The sequence below is a fragment of the Ictidomys tridecemlineatus genome, chromosome 14 (assembly GCF_052094955.1).
Source record: "Ictidomys tridecemlineatus isolate mIctTri1 chromosome 14, mIctTri1.hap1, whole genome shotgun sequence".
NCBI classification, from domain to species: domain Eukaryota; kingdom Metazoa; phylum Chordata; class Mammalia; order Rodentia; family Sciuridae; genus Ictidomys; species Ictidomys tridecemlineatus.
The window spans coordinates 63,569,615-63,595,490 of record NC_135490.1 but is presented as its reverse complement, the minus strand read 5'-3'; the positions used below and the strand labels follow the sequence as shown (position 1 = coordinate 63,595,490).

Genomic DNA, 25,876 nt, shown 5'->3' with positions numbered 1-25,876 from the left:
TTCCTTGCCTTGTTTTTGAAGTTTGCAGGTTTAGGTTGGTTTATTTTGGTTTTGTTCTACTTTTGTTTGTTTGCTGTGTTTTTCTTTCTCTCCTTTGTCCACTTAACACCAAATTCTCCTCTTCTATCTTTCTCTCTCCCTTTACTTTGTTTTACCTATCTTTTCTCCTCTACCTTTCTAATCATGACTTACCATATCTCTTCTGCATCCTCACTATATTCACATTTTGAAATTCTAAATTCTATTCTTGGGCACAGATGAGAGTTGGAGCTGCACGGTGCTCCACGCAGAACACAGAAGATTTGTTTGCGAGTCACCAGACCGAGCTCTGTACAAAGCACAAGGTCACCCCAGCACCCGTCACCTTACCAAACACCCTACTCGGGGAAACAGATGGAACCCATCTTGGAAAACCTTACTCGCCATCAATTGGTGGGCATGGCTACCAGGGCAGTTCTGCGGCTGATTAGATACCTGGTTTCCAACTTCCCCACCCCTAGATGTGATAACTCAAAATTTTTCTCACAAGCTTTTAGGGGGTGTAGCTATCAACGAAGAACAGCAACTGTACAGGCACCTGGTTTCTATCTCAGACACTAAGAGTAGGGAGGTTCCAGGTGGAAGCTTAAGTCCTCTCACACTGGCTACCTCCACCACCCTGAGCACAGAGACTCAAGCCAGGAATAGACAACTCCACCTACGGGAAGAAAAGAAAACAGAGTTCTGAGAGACATTTTTTTTTTTGCTTTCTTTTCTTCTCTCTCTCTTCTTATCCATTTTCCTTTACCCTTCCCCATCTTGTCCTCAAAACATCAACATATGTGAAACCAAGAACTTTGCATGAAATAGGACTTTAACAACTGAATCACCAGAATAATATAATATAGAGGAATTGCATATGCCCCACCTCCCCCCTTTTTTCTTCTTATTTTCTTTCTCCTTCACTCTTTTTTGTTTCTTTCCTTGTTATTTTTTTCCTTCTTCCTCCCTATATTCCACTTTAAACCCTGTAACTTTTACTATTTACACATAGGGTAATTTTCTAAATACAGATAGGAGTTTGAATTTATACATTCTTCTGTAAATTACCCCTGTCTATGCATTAGAGCTCTCCTCCAAAGTTGCTAAGTTAGATGAACCCCATACCATTACTCCTTTCCCCCTGAACATAACATCCTTTGCCTGACCCTCAGTACTCTATACGCCACCAGAAATGGAATGCCTTTCATGAAACTAATGACTATATTTTAAATAATAATTGAAGCCAACATCTGTAGACATAGAGTCTAACTATAAGTGTATTAATAATGAAAACTTGCACATAGAGCAATATAAATATATAGGGGAAAATCATTTTCATAACAGTTACACAAATCTGGAAAGGAACATGAGCAGTATGAAAAGACAAGGAAAGAAAGGACCAAAACAATGCAGGACAATTCAACATTAGAAGAGGTAACATCTGCAGCAGAAGGAATGTCAGATAAAGATTTCAGGATATACATGCTTCAGATGATCTGGAGTCTCAAGGAAGACATTATACAGCAAATTCAGACAATGAAAGATCACTTTGATAATGAATTACATAAACAAATACAAGAAGCAAAAGATCAACTCTACAAGGAGATAGAGATTATACAAAAAAAAAACAAACAGAAATCTTGGAAATGAAGGAAATAATAAACCAAATTAAAAACTCAAATGAGAGTATCACCAGCAGAGTAGAACACTTAGAAAATAGAACATCAGACAACAAAGACAAAGTATATCATCTCAAAAAGAATGTAGATAGCTCAGTGAGACTGATAAGAAACCACAAAAGAATATCCAAGAAATATGGGATAGCATAAAGAGACCAAATTTAAAAATTATTGGGATACAGGAAGGCATAGAGGTCCAAACCAAAAGAATGAGCAATCTGTTCAATGAAATAATATTAGAAAACTTCTCAGACTTGAAAAATGAAACAGAAATCCAAATCCTAGAAGCCTACAGTATGCCAATGTGCAAAATCACAAGAGATCTACACCAAGACACATTATAATGAAGATGCCCAACGTATAGAATAAGGAGAGAATTTTAAAAGCAACACGAGAAAGAAAGCAGATTACATTTAGGGGTAAACCAATCAGGTTAATGGCTGATCTTTCAACACAGCTCCTGAAAGCTAGAAGATCCTGGAACAACATATTTCAAACGCTGAAAGATAATGGGTTCCAACCAAGAATCTTGCATCCAGCAAAATTAAGCTTCAGGATTGAAGATGAAATAAAAACCTTCCACAATAAACAAAAGTTAAAAGAATTTGCAGCTAGAAAACCAGCACTGCAAAACATCCTTGGCAAAACATTACATGAAGAGGAAATTAAAAATAACAATGAAAACCAATAGTAGGAGATAGTACAGTAAAGAAAAAACTAATCAAAGGGGAAAAACAAATCATGTTAAATAACAAATAAACAAATATGGCTGGAAGTATAAACTATACCTCAATAGTAACCCTAAATGTTAATGGCTTAAACTCACCAATCAAAAGACATAGGCTAGTAGACTGATTTTAAAAAAAGATCCAACAATTGCTGCCTACAAGAGACTCATCTGATAGGAAAAGACATACACAGACTGAAGGTGAAAGGTTGGGGAAAATCATACCACTCATACGGACCTCAGAAGCAAGCAGGAGTGTCCATATTCATTTCAAATAAAATAGACTTCGAGCCAAAGTTAATCAAAAGGGATAAAGAAGGACACTACATACTGCTCAAGGGAACCATACACCAACAAGACATAACAATCATTAATATATATGCCTCAAACAATGGGCAACTATGTTCATCAAAAAAAATCTCCAGTTCAAGAGACAAATATACCACAACACAATAATCATGAGTGATTTTAATATACCTCTCTCACCACTGTACAGATCTTCCAAACAAAAATTGAATAAAGAAAATATAGAACTCAATAACACAATTAATAACTTAGACTTAATTGATGTATATAGAATATATTCACCCAACATCAAGTGGATACACTTTTTTTCTCAGCAGCACATGGATCCTTCTCAAAAATAGACCATATATTATGTCACAGGGAAAATACAAAGGAGTAGAGATATACCATGCATTTTATCTGATCATAATGGAATGAAATCGGAAAACAATGATAAAATAAGGAAGAAATCCCTAAATCACATGGAGAATGAGCAATATGCTACTGAATGAACAATGGGTTACAGAAGACATCAAAGAAGAAATTAAAAAATTCTTGGAGGTATCAAAATCTCTGGGACACTATGAAAGCAGTACTAAGAGGAAAATTCATTTCATGGAATTCATTTCTTAAAGGAAGAAAAAGCCAACAAATAAATGACCTCACACTATATCTCAAACACAACTACAGATCAATATCTCTAATTCACATAGATGCAAAAATCCTTAATAAAATATTAGCAAACCACATTCAAAAATACATCAAGAGGATAATAAACCATGATTAAGTGAATTCCATTTCAGGGATATAAAGTTGATTCAACATATGCAAATCAATAAATGTAATTTACCACTAAATAGAATTCAGGACAAGAATCACATGATTATCTCAATAAATTCAGAAAAGGCCTCTAATAAAACCCAGCACCCACTTTTGTAAAAAATTCTAGAGATAACAGAGATAGATGTGACTTATCTCAGCAATATAAAGACCATCTATGACAAACCCAAATGACAAAGCCAACATCATAGTTAATGGAGAGAAGATGACAGCATTCTATCTAAAATCAAGAACAAGATAAGGTTGTCCACTCTCACCACTTCCACTCAATATAGTTCTTGAAACTCTAGCCAGAGCAATCAGATAAGAGAAGAAAATTAAAGGGATAAAAATATAATAAGAAGTTATTAAATTATCTCTGTTTGCTGATGACATGATTTTCTATCTAGATGACCCAAAATACTCTACAACAAGATTTGCAGAGCTGACAAATTCATGAAAATAGCAAGATACAAGATCAACGCCCATAAATAAATAGCTCTCCTATACTCCAACAGTGATTTTACTGAGAAAAAAATCAAGAAACCCCTCTCATTTATAATAATCTTTAAAAAATGGATATTACTCTAACCAAGAAAATTTAAAGGTATATACAATGAAAATTATAGATCACTGAAGAAAGAAATTCAATAAGACCTTAGAAAAAGGAAAGAGCTCCCAAATTCTTGGATAGGCATAATTAACATTGTCAAAATGGCCATACTACTATATATAATATATGAATGAAACTAGATCCCTATCTCTGATCCTGCACAAAAGTCAAATCAAAATGGATCAAAGACTTGGGAATTAGACCAGAAACCTTACAATTGCTAGAAGAAAACAGAGTAAACACTCTATCATATTGATGCTAGCACTGACTTCCTTAACAATACCCCTAAAGCTCAAGAAATAAAACCAAAAATAAATAAGCAGGATGCTATCAAATTAAAAAGCTTCTGCACAGCAAAAGAAACAATTAAAAGCATAAAGAGAGAGTCTACACGACAGGATAAAATCTTTTCCAGTTACTTCTCTGACAGGGGATTATTATCCAGAACATATAAAAAACTGAAAAAAAATACACCAAAAAAAAATCCCAATCAATAAATGGACAAAAAAACTAAATGGGAATTTTTCAAAAGAAAAAACACAAATGGCCAACAAATATATGAAAAAAAAATGTTCAACACCTCTTAACTGTTATGTGCCAGGCTATATGGGCAATGACCAAACACACTCCATTTTACCTTGATACTGCATGTCATGTAAGAAATGCTTCTCCCATGGGAACACCTTGCCTCTGTACCCATCAATAGTTGCTTAGCATAGCATGTTTGGCAACACAAAATGGCAATTCTTATGCAATGTAAAATTATTCTCTTTTTGGTTCCCATTTTTCTTGGACATAGTACCCAGTCAGAGAATGACTGTCTAGATGTTAGTAACCATTCTTTAGCTTATACTCAACTAGGGTTGTTTTGACTCACTTCCCCTTCTGCTTATGATTTTAGAGCTTGATGTTTGTTTATGGTCTTGAATCATAGGAACAGCCACTTATGATTAATGTACTGATATGCTTTATTTATGGTATAAAAGGTTTACTCAAACCCCTAAAGGGGGTCGAAGGATGCAGACTTGCAGCCTGTGCCTTGCCCCACTAGCTGGTGAATCCTGATGACCAACTCGTGAAAAAGGTTTCCATCTCCTGCTTTAAGATAAACTCAGTGATTTATTGCAATTTTGCCATAATATAACAATCACGGGAATGCAAATCAAAACTACACTAAGATTTCATCTCACTCCAGTCAAAATAGTAATTATCAAAAATACAAATAATAATAAATGCTAGCAAGGATGTGAGAGGAAAGGTACACTCATACATTCCTGGTGGGACTACAAATTGTGCAAATACTCTACAAAGCAGTATGGAGATTCCTCAGAAAACTAGGAATGGAACCAGTGTATGACCCAGCTTGCCCACTTCTTGGCATTTATCTAATAGAACTAAAATTAATCAATACAGCCACTTCAATGTTTATAGCAGCACAATTCACAAGAGTCAATTATGAAATCAACCCAGATGCATCAATAGATAAATGGAGTAAGAAATTATGGTATATATACCCAATGGAATTTTACTCAGTCTTAAATAAGAATGAAATAATGGTGTTTGCTGGCAAATGGATAGAAATGGAGAACATTATGCTAATTTAAAATAGGTCAGTCTCAGAAAATCAAGAGTTGAACATTTTCTCTCATATGTGGAAGCTAGAGCAAAATAATAAAAAAGAAGGAGGGGAGAATCAGATATCATGAAGATATGGGAAAGATGAGTACATTAAAACATCAAGAGGGAGAAAGGAGGAATAGGAAAGGGAATAAAATATGGAATGATTTTTTAATCATGCTATGTGCATATATAAATATACCACAGGGTATTTCACCTTTATGTACAAGTAGAAAGAGCCAATAAAAAAATTAAAAATAGATTAGCAAAAGAAAGATTAGTAGAGTATGAAAAGGAGAATGGGAAGAGAGAAGAGAGGAAAAAAGGGGGGGAACATGTATTGAAACTAAATTCCATGCATGTACATTTTTGCCAGGATGAACACAACTATTATGTATAAATATAATGCTCTAATAAAAAATAATTTCTTAAATAAAAAATTTTAAAAAGGTACAAAGTTTCAGTTATGCATAAGAGATAAGTTCAAGAGATCAGAAGTACAGACATGTAACTACAGTAAACAATACTGTAATTCAATATTTAAATTTACTAAGTATACTTGTTAAGTTTTTTAAATAAAAAATGGTAACTGTGAAATGATGACTATTCTAATTAACTTGACTGTGGTAAATATCTCACAATGTATACATACATGAAAACATAAAGTCATATATACCTAAAGATATACAATTTTTTCAACTCTACTTCAATAAAGATGAAAAATTAATACATATGTTGATAATATTTTACATATATATAAAATATATATGTTTATATATATATTCATATACATGCAGCATATATAGCCTTGGTAATATTAATAGCAATAGTGAAGGCCAACTATTTAGATGTAACAAAAAAATTACCTTTTCCAAACCAGACTTCACACTTTGCATCCAGATCATGACAGTCTCCTTCATAACAAACAAACTTATTTTGTTTGCAAGTATGTCCATTTTGTACAAATATGTCTTGTGGACAACTTGGTGAACTTCCATTGCAAACCTCAGCTATATCACATTCAGGGTGTACTACAGGTCTGCATGTAGTACCTGCTGCTGACAACTAATAGAAATTAAAATATAAAAAGAAAAGTATTTCATGTAACATTGTTGTATTTGTCAATATTTCAAAAGTGTGTCAATTATTTATAATTTTTACTCATTGTACAAGACATTTTTTAGTATAAATCATTATTCCAACATTGAAAATTAATTGAATGCTATCAATTAAAACAGGAGATGAGACATATAAGAAAAAGTGGATATAATGAAAGCCAAAATTTTATTTGTGCTTTCAGTACAAGGAACAAAAAAAAAACCACATTTAGCCTTGGAAAATGATTTCTTTTGAAAAAAAATTTTAATTAAAAGTCAATTTCCAAATATTATATACGTATGTATTGAAACCACTATTTGTAAGTATTCCATACTTACAAACATACCACAATACTTACAAACATTCTTTGATAAACATGAAACATAAATAACTGAGAATGAAGGAAGGGAAACAGAAGAATGATTTATGGAAGCAGATCAACCTTGGGGGATATTAATGAAGAAGCAGCACTGCAGTCTTTCTCCTGAATTATATTTCTCCTGAATTATATAATATTATTATAATTATATTAATTGTTGCATATATAAAATTCTGAAAACATATGTAAAGAGTCAAGTGAGCATCTATCATACTTGATTATTTCAAGTCAACACTAAGAATATTACAGACTAAGAATGTAACCTAGAATGAAAACATTCTAGGAAAAACATAAATTAAGCACAGTCAATTAAAGACAGTCAATAAGACAGGACCCATGGTAGATAGTTCAACAGAGACATTCTCTTATGGGAATCTTGTTACAAATGTATTTGAAGAACTGAAAAGAACAAAATGGAACAGCAGTCAACATCTTTACCACATAAGCTAAAATGTGACTTGTTTTAGTCAAATGATCTTTGAATAAAAAATTCACAGTTTAAATTTTTTTCTTTAGGCACTATTTGTAAACTGTACCATTTAGTGACTTCTATTTCTTAAACATGTATGGAAAATTACTGTAATTTTCAACTGCATGTGTACAGATACTTATCACAACCAGTAACATTTTTTTTATTTATAAAACCCTAAATACTGGGTAGAGTGAAAGAATAACTGTTCCTTTCAATGAAGATCTCCTATATTGAAGAATTTTATAATAACTGTAAATCAAGGCTTAAAAACAACTGCATCAGGTGAGTGGGGAAATTAGCATTAGAAAGTGATCGCAACACCTAACAAAAATGTAATAGATCAGAAATATAATTCTGAACTTATTATCTCTTTATTTATTAAGGTCACTTATCCTGACTTAACTATAGCTCTACATGTCCTAATGTATCCTATACATGATTCAATGTGCTTGTAAAATTTTTGTCAACTTAAATCTTACTTGACAGTTACTGCAGCACGGTCCTGTGTCACATTGCGATCCTTGTTTCAGAATACAGTTTGCAGGATCACAGCAGCTAGCAGGACCACATTGCTATAAATGAATGGAATTCACAAGTAAAAATACATGATAATAAAAATTTTGATAGAAGCTACGTTCTCTGAGCTTGTTCTTAATTTTGAGGAAGGAAATGAATGTTACCAACATTTATTAATTTTAGCATTCCTAAACATTTTTCAAACATTAGTGTAAGACTTTTACTTTAAATTATAACAGAATATCTGATATTCCACTTATCTTCCTATCCAAATAGAAAACCAGGAAAATAAATGGAGGCATTTTCCAATAGTATCAGACCATGATGATCTCAGTGACTTAAAAATACAAAGATGGCTGAAGTCACTGAATTAGTGGAACAGATTATTGTTAACAGTGAGACACCTAAGAAAAGAGCTCTAGATTTCTACATAGAAGACATTTTTTGCACAGGTTTAAAATATACTAGACACTGCAGATAAACAGGTGAACTTGAAGAAGCAGTAATAAAAATACTCAAACAGAAATAAAGGAAAAGGAAAAAATCAGAGTCCCCACTAATCGTAAGACAATATCAACACTCTAATATGTGTGTGATTGGAGTTAAAAACTAGGAAAAGGTCAGAGGGTAAAGTTAGTTTTTGTTGAAAGTTTACCAAATGTTACCAAATACACTAAAATCTTACACATCCAGGAAACTCATCTAAGTCCAAGCAGGATAAATATCAATAGAACTATACACAGGTACATCTTGTTCAGCTGCTAAAACCAAAGCTAAAAAGAATATTTTGAAAACAGCCAGAAAAAAAATTCATGCACAAGAAAATAATAGTGATGATTACTACTGACTTTTGATCAGAACTAAAATAAGCATGAAGAATATAAAATCTCCTCTTTAAGGAAACAAAAGAAAAAATTATTAGTTCATAATTCTACAAATAATGAAAATGCCTTTTAAATATGAATATTAAGTAAAAATATTTTCAGGCAAATAAACAGAACATTTCTTGCTAATTATTCTGCCCTGTAAAAACTACATGAAAGAGTATATTCTAAATGTTCTTACCACAAAAACATAAGTATGTGAAGTGATAGATTTGCTAACTAGTTTGATTAAAATTCCCAAATGTAAGCATATGCCAAAACATCACATTGTATCCCATAAATAGATTATTTTTCAATTAAAAATAAAATTAAGAAATAAATGACCAATAACGACAAAAGAATATGCTTTTCTTCATTAATGTCATCAAGAAAATACAAATAAAATCATGACAAAACTGCTGAAAAGATTGACAACATCAAGTGGTGATGAGATATAAAGGAACTAACAGTTTTATGTTGCTGACAGGAGTATAAAATGACATAACAATTTTGAAAAACATTTTGCAATTTCTTATAAACACTTACTATATGACACAGCAATTCTACTCTTAGGAATCAAGGATAGTGGACCAATATTTTTAACAACTCAAAAGTCCATTAGCAGGTGAATGGAAAATATTGTGGTATATCCATAAAATGACATATCACTCAAAATAAAACAAAAACTATGGTGACACGCAACAACATGAATGAATCTCAAAAATGCTTTATAATACATGCTATATCATTCCATTTTAATGATTTACAGAATCAAAGAAAACCGAAAAAATCAGAAGCAGAACTGGGAAATACTAGAGAAGCATAAGCAAACTTTGGGAATGATGAAAATAATCTGTCTTAGTTGTACATTTGTTGAAGTTCAACCTGTCCACTTAAAATGGGTACATATTAATACTTGTAGACTGTACCTCAATAAAACTTTTTAATAGAAATAAGAGTAAAGAGGAAGGACTCATTCTACCACAGGGTAAAACATAGTAATTAAAAGAATACAATGGTGCATACAAGTAATTCAGACCCATGTATGTGCCAAGCCCTAATGTCATTTCTGCCTTGTAATCAGGGACACATGGCATACTGCTGAGAGATTAATCTTCAATAAATGTATATAAAATAGCTGAAGGAAAAGCAAAGATTTGGAAACACATATTTGGTTGGAATAAAAATGCTTATTCTAAATTCCTCTTTACCCATTATCAATAGATTTTGCATTACATTTTAAATTTGTTCAAGAATTTTCAACCTGTAAAACCTAGACAGTATTTTCTTTTATGTACTTCAACACGATTCACTTACTACCAGTGTTCTACATGATACTCAGATATATTTGATAAATATAACATTTACAAAACAAGATATTAACTAAAATAAAAAAATTATTCATCAATTTTTTTAGTTATCAGACTTACTTCTTCAGTACCACAATCGCAGGCTTCATTTCCCTCCACTTTGCCATCGCCACAAACTGGTCTTGGATTTACTTGCATTAGAGGTTTATTCTGAAGACATTTGGCACCCATACTTTCAATGAAATTTTTGAACGCCCTTATACTGCAATTGCTAAAACTCTTCACACCAGTAGTTTGCCTAAAGGTGATTCATATAATGTCATGGTCAGTACACTTCAGAAAACATATTCTATATCATATAAGTTACATTCAAAATGTTAAATTTAATAGGAAACAACAAATGTTCATAAGAAATGTTCATAATTGGGCTGAAGTTGTGGCTCAGTGGTAGAGTGCTCGCCTAGCATGCACAAAGCACTGGGTTTGATCCTCAGCACCACATAAATGTAAAATAAAGATATTGTGTCCACCTAAAACTTAAAAATAATTTTTTTAAAAAAAGAAATGTTCATAATTATTTGTGAGGAGGTCATGTGACTCCACTGGAATATATATTTTTTATTAAAAAATTAAGTACAAACAATTAGCAAAAATAATAGTAAATTTAACCTACCAATTAAAAAAACAGAGGACTTGAGTAGAAATTGATCCAAATAAAAAGTTATACCAAATTAATGACAAACTTTATTAAACAAGTTATACTGTGCTAAGTACAGAAATTCCTCAAAGACCTCAAAGAAAATGTGCATTTATCAAAATTTTATGTACTTTTATCTATATAATACTAATAAGGACACTTTAGAGAATACTTCCAAAGGATGAATCAATATGGGCACAGTACAATTCTATAAAGCAAGGAGGAAACTACCATTTATTGAACACCTACTATGAGCCACATACTTAATACATGTGATTATTTAATCTACACCACTAACGAAGGAGGCTGGTGTTATCGACATTTTCAAGAAATTGAAGTAGGTGAGATGCTAAAAACCTCAAAAGTCATAGAGTTTGTAAATCAAAGAATAAGTATTCACAATTTTTTAAATTGTACATATAATTGTGTGGTAAAATATGGTATTTTGTCACATACATTAATTGTAGAATGCTTAAATAAAACCAACATGTTCCTCACTTCACCTACTTATATTCTGCTATAGCAAGAACACATAAAATCTACTCTCTTGGCAATTTTCAAGTATTGGCACTTTATTAATTATTGTCTCCATTCTGTACAAATTTACAATAACCAAGGTATGAAGTCAGACTGAATGTCCAGCAATAGATGAATGGATAAAGCAAGTGTGGTATATACAGTTGGCCTTCCAACTGTATATATGGAACTGTAGGTTCCACATCCTCAGAGCCAAACAAGCTCAGGTAGAAAATATCTTTAAAAGCTTGTGTGTATTGAACATGCACACAATTTGTTTTGTATTTATTCCCTACACAATACAATATGACAATTTTTTATGCAGCATTTACTTTGTGTTCAGTATTTTAACTAATCTAGAGATGATTTGAAGTTTATAGAAGGATGTGTATAAGTTATATGCAAATGAAAGTTGAGTATCCTATCCACAAAGCTAGAGAAGTATTTCAGATTTTGGATTTTTTCAGATTTTAGAACATTTGCACATGGGACCCAGATCTACATACAAAAAAGCAAAGTAGAATGGTGGTTACCAAGGGCTGAGAACTGGGGAGGGGAATGAGGAGACATTGATCACACCATTATTTATGACTTCAAGTTCAGGTATTTTTACCCAACAATTCATTTTTTTAACATTGCATAATTTAATAAAATATTTCCTGAAATACTAATGTTACATATTATTTTACTATGAACTTTAAATTTTGTTGATTGTATCTTCAAAATTGAAATTTTAAGAAAAATTTTAATTCAAAACTATTTCATTTTATTACCTAAAAATAGGGAAAATAATGTCATTTACTTCATAAGGTTGTTGTGAGAATTGAATATTATCAAATAAGTGAAGTACCTAATTCAATTCTCTGGTTTTATTAACATATTGAAGATTATTGGTGTTATTGATATTGACGTCTCATTCTTTGCATAATAGTTTCTACCTCAAACTAACCTAAAAGAAAAACTAAAATTCTGGCTAAAATACTTTTAAAAATGTTATACCCTTCCAACATAGTTTTAAAGATCCTTACTAATTTCTTGCATAAAATACATGGAGATTTGGCAGCTAATTAACCATGCATCCCATGCACTCTGGGCTTTTTGTATCCCAGGGACTTTTTTAAAAAGCAAATTAGATGGAAATATTTGTCTTACCTCCATGCCTTTTTTAAGAGCTAACATATAATAATGTATGAGAAATGCAAAAGTGTCTATATATATATATATATATATATATATATATATATATATATATATATAGTATTTTTAGGTTTCGTAAAAAGCAAGATAAACACTCACAAGGTACCATACAAATATAAAGTTTTATTAATACAGATTCAAAACCCACGTTGGCCACAAACTAGCTATCTGACCATAAGTAATTATCTTTTTTATAACTCAAGTTTCTTAAATATAAGAATGGAAATAGCAGAACCTGAACTATAGGGTTATAGTAAGAATCAAATAAATTAATAAGTGTAAAGTTTTTGGAATGGTCTCTAGCACATATTAAGTACAATGTAAATATATATTATCTTTATTATCATTAACATTATTATCATAAACTCTGGGTGATCTACAGAAAACATTTATTCATAGCATATTTAAGCATAGGCCAAATGAAGAGTAATTCTCATATTTTTTGATATACATGTACAGTCCATTTATCCATCCAGATGGATGACATATATACTATAAGTAATATATCCATATAAGGACATGTTGTATGTGTATGTGTTAGTATACTTTTTGGAGATAATCTGTAATATAATTATATGTGTATATACAAGTATATGTTTTTAATTGTTCTATTTATAGAACACATGAGTTAACCCTTAGATGGTACTTAGAAGTAACTTTAATAAAGAATATGAGTTCAAAAATTAGCACCTAGTCTCACTTTCAATTTTTTAGTAGTTCTTTAGTAATGACTAGGTCAAACTTATCATAGGCCATTTTTACAAACAAAAACTGTAATATACTAAAAACATGTGCTCTTGTCTAATGAATTATTTTGGGAATACTGGTAAATTTAGAAATTACCATCACATACTTATAGGTTCTACAATTTTTTCTCATTTGTTCTTATATCACCCTTAAAAATAAGAAAATAGGAATAATTATTCACAAAGATGAGAAAAGTAAGTTTAAACAAGGTTAAAGAATTTGTTTAAAGTTACACAAACATCATATATTTGATAGTGGTCTCGTACTAAGACTTCTCATTCTAAAAATTCTAAAATTCTAAAAATTCTACCTAAAAGGAAAAAAAATTTGTTGTAGCCTTCTAACATATTTTTAAAGATCCTTACTCATTGCTTTCATACAATACATATCCTACAAAAAATACCCTTGCTGATACATATTTTAATTGCTATCCTTGACTTAATTTGCTATCCTTGATTGTCTTTAATGGTATACCTCATTCCATACTACTCTTACATGTTAATGTTTTATAGTGAACTTTATCCCTTTATAGCTAATTTGAGCTATGAGTATTATATTTAAAACAGAATAAACATAACCAATAAATAAATCTATTTTTAAAACTTACATAGCTTCTAAATTCATTGCACAGATGGCTTCTGAACACTGACATTTCTTTGGATCATCATATGATATTCCCAGACTGAGTCCCAGCATTTGGGCAAAAATAACTGAAAACGCATCCAAAGTTATGCCCTTGGGATACTACAGTAACAACAAAAAATTTAAATGAAAAGTATTTCTTTGAATAGTGGTTAGAAAAATATAAAACTTTTATAATTCTGAACATTTTTTTTTCATATACAATACTTAAGGACAGAGAGATATGTTTCCTTGGAGAGAAGAGATGCTAAAACTCTTATGAAATTTCACTGAGATACTGGAACATTGAGTCAATGCTAATCTTTACTATAATGTAACATTTGAACACCTAACAAAATTCTTAAGTAGCTACCATAACTATATAAAAGGACTATTTTAATTAAAAAAATTTCATTGGACTTTTGGCTATATGAACCATAGTCTTTAATTCATTCAATTTCATACAACAACTCTGGTATATATCTACATGATCTCCTACTAGCCCATGAAATGGCCAAATAACAAAATTACTCAATGTGAGTGTGTTTTCTGCTTCCTTCTAGGACCCACAATGACACAGTGATTGTTAGCAGAAGAAGCCACATAAAATAGATATAGACCTTCTAGACAGCTTTCCTAAATTGGGCTGATCACATAAAAATCAGTGCACAGATAACTTTCTTACCCAGGAGAAATAAGATACTGGTAATATTGGTAAATTTACATGGTATGCAATACATCAGATTTCTCAAATTAAGACCAAAGTTGGCATAGAATAAGATATAGATGGGAGCAAATTTGTCAGGTAAGTAAAGCCATTTAATTGCTAATGTGTCAATAGTGATAATAAAGTTTTTAAGTCAACTTGCAAAAATACTGGCTTATGGAGATCAGGTGTTCAAAGGACCTGGTTTCAAATCCACCTAAGAGTGGATAAAAAAGAACTGCAGATGGGGATGGGATTGTTGCTCAGTGGTAGTGTGCTTGCCTACCAAATATGAGGCACTGGGTTCTATCCTTAGTACCACATAAAAATAAAGATATGTGTACCCCTAAAACTAACTAACTAACTAACTAAATATTTTATAAAAGAGCTGAAGATATAGCCTATTATTATTTCATAAATTCCAGAATTATGCCTAGAATAAAAATATGAAACAATTCCCATATTGGTCCCTAACAAATGGAACTGAGAACTATTATGATGAGGAGGGCAATAGGAAGACCCAAAATGCTCCCAAGATGATAAATAAAAAGTAATATGATTTTTCTAGTGATATTATATAAACTATATTATCATCAAAGTTTGAAATTATAGGATTACTGATACATATAACATCATCATTTAACTCACTTGTATACAAAAGCCAAGTAAAAGATGGAGAATAAATGCAAAACTAATTTGGTGGATATTTGCAACACAGTATCTTTACTGGGAAAAATCAACCCGGTCTTTGAAACTGGTATGCATAAACTGACATAGTAATTTCCTTTTTTTAATCCATCAGCAATTAAAAACAAGAAAGTAGTTTGCCTTCAGTAAAGGTAAAATCATAGGGAATCAGTAAGTGCTATACTCATCCTTATCAACTCTCCCAATCTGCTTGCTATACTATACCAGAGAGATTGTCTTTATAGCCCACACAGCATATATGGCTCCACTGTATTGATGTACAGTAAATTGATGTGCAGATGTTTTAGTAAAATATATGTATTATGGAGAGTAGGAAGTAAAATCCATAACACTTAGTAATCTACCACAGCAGTTAAGTTTATTTGGGTGCAGTGGTTGGCATCCTATCAAGGTACTCTTATAAAAGTAGACACATATTTCTGTATTTCATGTATCCCACTATAATAAAATGGAATTATATGTTTGAAGGACTTATTTGGTTATTAAAGGCAACATATGCCAAGTTTCTCTGAACAATGTGCCAGCTATTCCATTACAGCTTCTGGCTCAAAACTTGTCCTAGTAAAGGTAAACTTGACCGTGAAACATTAAGCAACCTTGACCTGAATGTCTCATTATGAAATAGATATTATTTGATCCACAAACCATCAAGTAGGATATTCACAGCAATACTTCATTGAATAGGTTTAGAAAGAACAAGTAAACTGCACAAGCAGGTGTTTCAGAATGCCAATGTATTGTGCTTCTTTTGCTGCCTCTCTCACAACTCTTTATGAACAGATAGATGCCCATCATTAAAAGAGAAGGCAAAATCATGGGCTTAATCTATAACTAGGTCAGCAAGATACACTACCAACAGCCAGAACTAGAATTTAAAGCCTTATTCAAAAGACCAAGTGGAAGTTGAACATGATAGCTAATCCCTGCAATAACATCTGCCTGGGAGGCTGATGCAGAAGGATTTCAAGTTTGAAGCTAGCTTGAGCAAAATAGTAAGACACTGACTCAAAACAAAACAAAACAAACAAAAAAATGTTCAAGTAGGCCTAATTTCAAGCAGTAACTGTTCATGTTACTTAAAAAGAGAGATGGTTGGCTTTGCATGGCTTCCTACAGAATGAAGCACCCTACCTGCCAGTGATGAGCCCCAACTATAGCACTATGTTGGATTAGCCAGTCAACTGTAGATAGATTCATTACATTGAATCATTCTTTCACCAGAGAGAAAGATTTGTTTTCACATATTGCCTGTCTGCACTGTTTCTACCAATATTTACCTATATTGACAGAATGTCTAGCACTTCTGATTCTCAGTTCAGATCAGGGTCACATTTTGTGACACAGTATTTATGGAAGTGGATTCACTACTACAGGATTTGCTTGTCACATGTCTCATAACCCAGAAGCACTTGGCTTACTAGAATGGCATTAAGGCTGGTTCAGGACTCACTTGTGGAACCAGCTAAGAGACCATATCCTGAGAGCTGGGAAAGATGTTACTAAAATTATCCTAAATCAGCAGCCAAAATTTGGTGCCATCTGCCCAGTAGCATTAGGCATGAGACTGAGAACATAGGAGGCAATGGTGAGGGTGCCCCTTTAACTATAAAACCAAAAAACAAACAAACAAAAATACTAAGCAATTCATATTTTCTGTTTTGGGGACCTTGAAATCTATATATTTGTGTATTAGTACCTGTGGGAAGAATTCTTTCACCAGGGGAACATACTCATGACACCATTGAATTAGATATTTAAGAGAGTTCAATGGACGTTTTAGGCTCTTTAATGACACTGAATAGACAGGGAGAGAAAGGAATCACTGGAGAGGATAGATCTAAAAGGAAACTTTGTTAGTGCTATATAATGACACCAAATAGTTGTTGTCAAAATAACAAAGAGAAAACTAGCAAGGACTCATACCCCACATGACAAATACCACAGGATTCATATATCCCACAGGACAAATAACCCAATCAAGCTAAGGGTCCTGGAGCAGGTAAGAGGAGTGTGGAACGTGGGGCAAAGGAAGAAGCTCTTCTGATTATTCACGACCAGGGACCAAGTGGGAACAGCACAGCAATAGTTTGTTTCCTTTTTACCTCCTAGTAACACATATAAACAACACCTGGGGGGGGGGCGTGGAGCTAACTTTCTGGTTTCCATTAGGAATAGGACTAAATTAATAATGTTAGTTAATGGGACTATGTTCAGGTTGATCATTTTTCATCTCGAAAAGAACAGATGAAAGCCAACATGAATGGACTGTGCTGAAGATATTCTTTTCACCCTTCTAGGTTCAGCTTCCACCATTCTCCACCCTGCTTGTACCATGGAACACTGAATTGAGTGAACTACATCAATGGGCTTCCTTATCTTTTAGTTTTGCTCAATAAGGAGCAGTAAGGAGGAAGGAGAACAGTGAGGTCAGGGTATTTGGTTACATGTGAAATGGCTGCATCCCTCAACTGAAGACTGGCTCCTATCAAGCAGATCTCTCTACAAAGCTTCCTAATTTTTTTTTGATGTGCAGAAGATTTTTTATTTGATGCACCTCACTTATTGATTCTTGATTTTAGATCTTAAGTTGTAGGAGTCTTTTTGGGAAAGTCAGTGCCTGCACCACTATGTTGGATTGTTGGTTTTATATTTTCTCCTGTCAATTGCAATATTTTGGGTCTAATTCATAATTCTTGTTACTCAGGATTGATTGCTTGACTATTATGAGTCTTTTATTCTTCCATGTAAATTTTAGGACTGTTTTATTAATTGTGTGAAGAGTGTCACTGACATTTTGATGGGGATTGCACTGAATCTGTGGATTGCTTTTAGTAATTTGATCATTTTGGCAATATTAATTCTTCCTATCTAAGAACACAAGAAATCTTTTCATCTTCTAAGTTCTTCTCTAATTTCTTCCTTCGGTGTTCTATAATTTTAGCTAAAGAGGTTTTTCATTACCTTAATTAGATATATTCTCAATTATGTTTGTGTGTATGTGTGTGTGTGTGTGTGTGTGTATGTGTGTGTGTGTGTGTGTATGTGTGTGTGTGTAAAGCTATTGTGAATAGAATTGTTTTCCTGATTTCTTTCTCAGCAGATTCAGTATTAAAGTATAGGGAAACTATTGATTTTTGTATGTTGATCTTGTAACCTGCTACTTTGGTAAAATTCTTTATCAGCTCTACAGTCAATCAGGTAGAAATATTTGGGTCTTCCCAGTATAGGTTCAGCTCCTCGGCAAACAGATAATTTGGCACTTTCTCAGTTTTCATTCATTTAATTTACTTCCCTTTCCTGATTACCCTGGCTAGAGTTTCAAAAACTTCAGTAGGAATTGTGAGAGGTGAGAGGGGATATCCTTGTCCTGTTTCCAATTTTAGAGGAAATGCCTTCAGTTTTTCTCCATTCAATATGATGCTGGCTTTGGTTTTGACATATATTACCTTTATGATGGTAAAATGTTACTTTTACCTCTAGTTTCTTCAGTATTTTTAATATAAATAGATGATGGATTTTTTTCAAAGGCTTTACGGCATCTATTGAGATAATCCTGTGATTTTTGTCCTTAATTCTACATGTTATGAATCACATTTATTGATTAATGTATGCTGAACCAACTTTGCATCCCTAGGATGAATCCTACTTGATCATGGTGTGCAATCACTTTGGTGTGTTTTGAATGTGTATTATTAATAGTATTAAGGATTTTTGCATCTGTGTTCATCAGGGATATTGGCTTAGGGTTTTTTTTCCTCAATGTATTTTTATCTGGTTTTGATACCAGGGTGACACTGCTTCATTATAATAATTTGGGAGTGTTCCTGTCTATTCCATGAAATAATTTAAGGAGGACTGAACTAGCATAAGTTATTCTTTATATCTGGAAGAATTCAGCTGAGAATCCATCCCAGGCCTTCTGTGTTAGATAAGTTGGAATGATTTTTATTACTGCTTCATGTGATGAATTACACACACATGATAATGGTATGTTTAGTATTCTATATTCTCTTGGTTCAATTCAGGTAGGCCATATATGTCTAGAAATTTGTCAATATATTCTAGATTTTCTAGTTCATTGGAATATGAGTTTTCAAAAAAGTCCCTAATGATTCTCTGGATTTCAGAAATGCCTGTGTTGGTATATCCTTTTTTCATTTCTAATTTTATTGATTTGGTTTGGCTAAGGGTTTATTTATCTTATCTTTTCAAAGAACCAACACTTGACTACATTGATCCTTTTTATTTTTTTAACTCTTTCTTTCATTAATTTTGGGTCTCTCATTTATTCTCTTATCCATTCAAAAGGGTATCATGTTTATGTAGTTTTATAATTTTTCTTACTGTTGGTTTCTAATTTCATTCCCTTGTGATCTGATAAAATTCAAAGGATTATAAGGATTTTTTTATTTGCTGAAACTTGCTTTATGACCTAAAATATGGCTATTTTGGAGAAAAGGCCATATTAAGCATTTCCATGAAATGCTGAAGAGAAAGTGAATTCAGCTGTCATTAGATGAAATATTCTTTAGCTATTGATTATGGTTCTTTTGAATTATAGTTATACTTAGGTCATAAGTGTCTTTATTGATTTTACATCTGGATGACCTGTCTCTTAGTGAGAAAATTATGTAGAAATCACCCAATATTGTTGTATTGTCTGCCTGAGACTTAATATCAAAAAGTATTTGTTTTATACAATTAGGTGAACCAATATTTGGGCAAAAATATTCTATTTTTCTTGGGAATTTTTCCCTTTATCAATATGTCATGACCTTCCATATGTCTTCTGATTTATTTTTCCTTGAGTCTTCTTTAACTACTTCTGTTTGCTTTCAGACTCCATTTGCAAGGAAAATCTTTTTCCATTCTTTTACTTTCAGGCTGTAGTTGTCTTTGCCTATAAGATGAGTCTCTTATAAACAGCACATACTTGGGTCTTGTTTTTAATCCATTCTGCCAACTTTATATCTTTTTTTTAAAGAGAGAGAGAGAGAGACAGAGAGAGAGAGAGAGAGAGAGAAAGAGAATTTTAATATTTATTTTTTAGTTTTTGGCGGACACAACATCTTTGTTTGTATGTGGTGCTGAGGATTGAACCCAGGCCGCACGCATGCCAGGCGAGCACGCTACCACTTGAGCCACATCCCCAGCCCCAAGTTTATATCTTTTAATTGAACAGTTAAGACCATTTACAATGAAAGCAATTATGGAAAGACATTTGTTATTTTGTGTCCTTTTGATTAGTTTTATATATTTAATTCAGTCTTAGTTGCCATTTGCTTAACTACTCTTCTGTTGAGTTTCATCCATTCAGGAGCTCTGGGGTTTGTGTCTTTTTTTTATCTATTTTTTTTTTTTTTTTTGTCGGGGGAGAGTGGAGAGGTACCCGGGATTGAACTCAGTGGCACTCAACCACTGAGCCACATCCTCAGTCCTTTTTTAATTTTATTTAGAGACAGGGCCTCACTGAGTTGCTCAGTGCCTCGCTTTTGCTGAGGCTGGCTGTGAAATCACGATCCTACTGCCTCAGTCTCCTAAACTGCTGAGATTACAGGTTTGTGCCACCAGGCCTGGCCTGTGTGTTTTTATTTTTTAAGTATTTACTATCATGTTGGCTTAGTGGGCATAAATTCTTTAAATTTATCCTTATCCAGGAAATTCTTAGCTTTGCTGGTTATAGTAATCTTGCTTGGCTGGATTTTAGTGTCTGAGAAGTCAGTACTGGGCTTTATTGGTTTACCTCTAAATGTGATCTGACATTTTTCTCTTGATACTTTTAATACTCTTTTATATTAGGCCTTTTGATCATGATGTGTCTTAAAGAGTTCTTTGTTTTTTTCAGTTTTTGTCTTTGGAGTTCTGTATGCCTCCTGTGCATGGATATCCATCTATTTCTAAAGTTTGAACTTTTTTCTGCTATTATTTCACTGAAAACATTCCTAATGCCATTAGCCCGTGTCTACATTCCCACTTGAATTCCAAAAACTCTGAATTATGTCCCAGTGTTCTTTTATGTTCTAATCATAAAAGAACATACGTTGTCTTCAAGGCCTAAAGTTCTGTTTTCTACATAATCTAATCTATTGATGATACTTTCAACTGAAAATTTATTTGATTTATTATGTCTTTCATTCCCAGGAGTTTTCATTGACTGGCTTCTTTTCAGAATCTCTCTTTATTAAAATGGTCTTTCACCCCTGTATTTTCTCTTTCATTTTTTTTAGATCTTCTTTTAGTTTGTTAATCATTCTAATAATCAATTTTTATAGTTTTCTTCTTGAATTATCCTGTTTCATATCTGTTGGCTATTTTGTTGTGGGATTGTATGTTTGGAGGAAAGGATTATTTGCCTGTTTCTTCATGTTTTCTAGGGTCTTACACTTGTGCATCTGTTGAGCTGGATTCCTGTTCCTCTTTTATGAGAGTGTCCTTCAGTAAGTAGCCATTGTTTTTGTAATAATTCCTGTGTTTCCAATTTATTTTAGCTTTAATGCATAGACTCAGCATAATTTAAGTGTTAATTTCAATCTCCAATGTCTCTCAGATTGCCACTGCAGATTTACTGATTTAATTCAGTCTTTGAGAATTGCTTCAACACTATGGGTTCCTCTGAAGTATTTTAAAACCTTTTTGCTGTAAGAGCAGATGTCTATTCCAACTTTGGGCCTGGTTATCATTTTGAAGTTTTTATCTACCTTATTCTATATGTTAAAGTACTGATTTTTAAAAAAAAGTGTTGTTGAAGCTTAAGTGGGGTTTTTTTTGGTGTGTGTATAAAGGTGTGATCTCTCTTGGCTGGACTTCAGGTATAGCTCAACAGCAGAGTCTCTACCTTGTGAACTCAGAGTATCAGAGTCATTTTCCAGAAAAGGGAAAACAAACAATAGCAACAATAGCAATAAACAATACACAGTATTAAAATAAATGCCTACTGCCTACTACAGTTAACAACAACAATTAGATCTAGCATCAAGGTAAACAGCAGATGACAACTATGCCATTTATATACTAAAAGTCACAATGACATGAATGGTGGGGGCAGAAATTATATAAGCTAAATAGTTCTAAAATATGGTACAACTACAGTTCATTAAAAAGAAAATGGATTAGTTAGGCAAAAAAAAGTTTAAAATACTCAACAAGTAAACAGAGGGAAAACAGAAGAGAGGTAGTAAGTGATGGCTATAAAGAAAGAAGAGAAACATAAAAGAAGCAAAATAAAGAGAAAAATGGAGAACAAGAGAATTCGGCAATTAGAGGGAGAAGAAAGAAGATAAATGAAAATTAAAACCTACAAAAAAAACCTCAAACCAAACCAAACAAAAAGCCTTAAGCCCCCAAATACAAAACAAAGTAAAATTACAAATGGGTGAAAAATGATAAAAAATATCAGCATTTCAGCATATATACACATATATGTGTGTGTGTGAAAATACATATGATATGTATTTATCAGCATATACATTTCATTTTTATCACTTTTATCACCTATTTGTAATTTTTTTGTTTTCTGTGTGTGTTTCTGTGTTTCTATGTGTGTGTGTGTGTGTGTGTGTGTGTGTGTGTGTATGTCTGTGTGACAAACCAATCAGCACATCAAGAACACAGAAATAATGAAGGGATGATATCTGCTGAGGTGGTCAAAACTGTTAATAAGAATAAATGTTCAGGCCCTTTTGCTTGTTTTTGGACCATGTACCCCTAAGATGGAGGGAGGGCTGGGGGTTGTTAAACCCTTCCTCTTTTTTTGTTGTTCACCAAGCTGCCAGCTGGAGTGGCCTGGAACCAAAGCTGGTTGTAATAGCTCTCAGCTTCCCTTTTCACTAGTATAAGGTGGGATGATCAAATGGGAAGTACAGTCAAGCTTTGTCTGGAAAAACCACGGTGGAGCTGATACAGAATTCTAAATGGAAGTTCTAGTGGCTGGGGTTTAGTTCCAATCAGATCTTTGGAATTTGTTGAGTGATATCTGCTCAAGAGAGATCTCTGCTGTGCATCTGGATCCAGGGTTCCCCTGAGAACTTCACTCATAGAATGATGCAAGGAACCCTCTACAGATCTTGCATAATCCACTGCCCATGAATGTGGTCCTCCCAGGATCAGTACCAAAATGCAATTATGCCCATCTCTTTGGCTTCTATATCTTCCCCTCCCCTACCAAGTGAGATATCTCTCTCCAGGTGAGATACCCCTCTCTCTCTCTCTCTCTCTCTCTCTCTCTCTCTCTCTCTCTCTCTCTCTCTTCACCTTAAAACCTCATATTTCTGGGTTTCATCTGGTCACTGACACTCTATATAGTTGCACTCCAGCACCTTCCTATAGCCCCCCTACCTCAACATGCAGCTGCACACCTGTTTGGGGGGAGGGGTTCAATCTCATGGAGCATTGCTAAGTGCCTCTAATCTGCCATCTTCAGGAGCCTCTTAATTCTTAAATAGGACTACATGGAAGGTATAAAGGACAAAGCTTCACTACCAGTTCTTGCTCTGTATACTTAGTTTTTTCTTTTAATTACCATGTGCATGCATTACATCCATAAAAATAAACATCAGAAATAGAAATTTGTGCTGCAATTTCCTTTTTAAAATAGAATATATAGAGAGGAAAACACAATAAGATATATATATCATTCAAATATTAATAACGGTTACCTCTGCTGGGATAGTAAAATGCCAGATGGTAGAAATTTTGTTATACATTCCCAAATATACTTAACATATTTGGCATGGCTAATAAAAACTGTGTATACTTTTTAAAAATATGTAGGACTTAAATTTGTTTGTTTTCCAAAGAATTTGTGATATAAGAAAAAGGCTAAGAGAACTAGATGACCTTCAATAATGCATTTGATTTCACCAGTGATTTGTATATAAGACACATTTAAATATACTATAAATATTTAAAATACATATAGAAGTTTCTTTTAAATACTGTCTGAAATATTTTAAATGATTCATATTTCAGTTTTTATTTGTTGCATTTGATTTTTAAACTATTTTATCTATGGCAATGTTTATCCAATTTTATGTTTATAAGCAAAAATTTATTTGGGCTATAAAAAGCTCCTTATGGATGGATATTTTTTCATGATGCACTTGCCTGTATGTTGAGGAATGCATGTGTATTTATGATATTTTTATTTGCACTTTGAATTCCAAATATAGCTAACTGCAACATGATCCTTGTTCTACAAAATATTCTTCCCTCCACACACTTCAAAGTTTTAATAGTGATAGAAAAGAAATGCAGTTTCTAAAGGTAAACTATATAAAATATGCTATTACTCTGGATAATTTTTAATGTGTTAATTTTTTAAAAGATTAAATTATTACATACCAGTATAATTCCCGCAGAATAAGGAGTAACACACATCTTTCCAGGAAATGTTGCTCCCACATAACTTGAATAATCTCTATAGCTAAATAAATAAATATACATTTATAATTTTAATGAGTGAGTTAAATGTGAATCTTCTTGCTTACTTAACTCTGTAGTTTATAAAATCCTAGTCTAAAGTGAAGTGAAGTACAGTCCTTCAATATGTCCTTAACTGTTTTAAAATTTGAATATATACTGGACTAAATACTCTTAATTTCAAAAACATATGTAACAGATAATAGGTTTTTAGATCTTTACTATACTCATCACATCTGGTTAAGATTACTAAATCTCTGGTTCAAATAGTATTTTAAAAATTTCTTGAATGATAATGACAAAAAGTTTTAATGTATGGATAAAAATGTGTCACTCTCTTGTACAAAAGTTCAACAGTTTCTCACAGGAATGACTATATTATTTCTCAGCTAAACATAATTTTTCAGTTTTGGGGACGAATCCATGTAATGATCATATGATATTAGTCTACGTACTTTACATGAATTATTCCATTTAACATTCAAAACAAACCACTGAAATTGATAATATCTGTATCTGCATTAAACAACTGATGGGAAAAGTAACTCTCTACAGGTGGCATGACTAATAAGTGCTACTGAAAGATTTGAACTTAAAAAGTCCAGAGGCATACTCTCAGCCACTAAGATGTAGATGTTCCACATATATTCTGACATCTTTAGAGTTTCCACCCACTTAAATATGACAGGATGTGTGTAAAGAAGCTTGATACTCAATTCTTTTCCCTCATTTGCTCTTCTCAATTGCCTTATCATCCCATTACAACCTCTATTCCATCTCTCTGATATTTATATCTACCCACCCACCCCCAACACTGTTTCAAAGTATTAACTCCTAATACCCAACATTAGTTTTGCATTTTAGTGTA

General features: G+C 32.7%; 1 protein-coding gene across 1 annotated transcript in view; it reads right to left on the bottom strand.

The window, feature by feature from the left end:
* Positions 1-25,876, bottom strand: part of LOC101959192 (disintegrin and metalloproteinase domain-containing protein 32) — a 131,322-nt gene that overhangs the window by 31,686 nt on the left and 73,760 nt on the right. The window contains exons 10-14 of the mRNA XM_078031249.1: positions 24,931-25,012; positions 14,164-14,300; positions 10,520-10,697; positions 8,190-8,282; positions 6,628-6,826 (exon numbers count right to left, since the gene is read on the bottom strand). Of these exons, the coding sequence (XP_077887375.1) occupies positions 6,628-6,826; positions 8,190-8,282; positions 10,520-10,697; positions 14,164-14,300; positions 24,931-25,012 (689 nt within the window). The remainder of the gene's footprint in view (positions 1-6,627; positions 6,827-8,189; positions 8,283-10,519; positions 10,698-14,163; positions 14,301-24,930; positions 25,013-25,876) is intronic.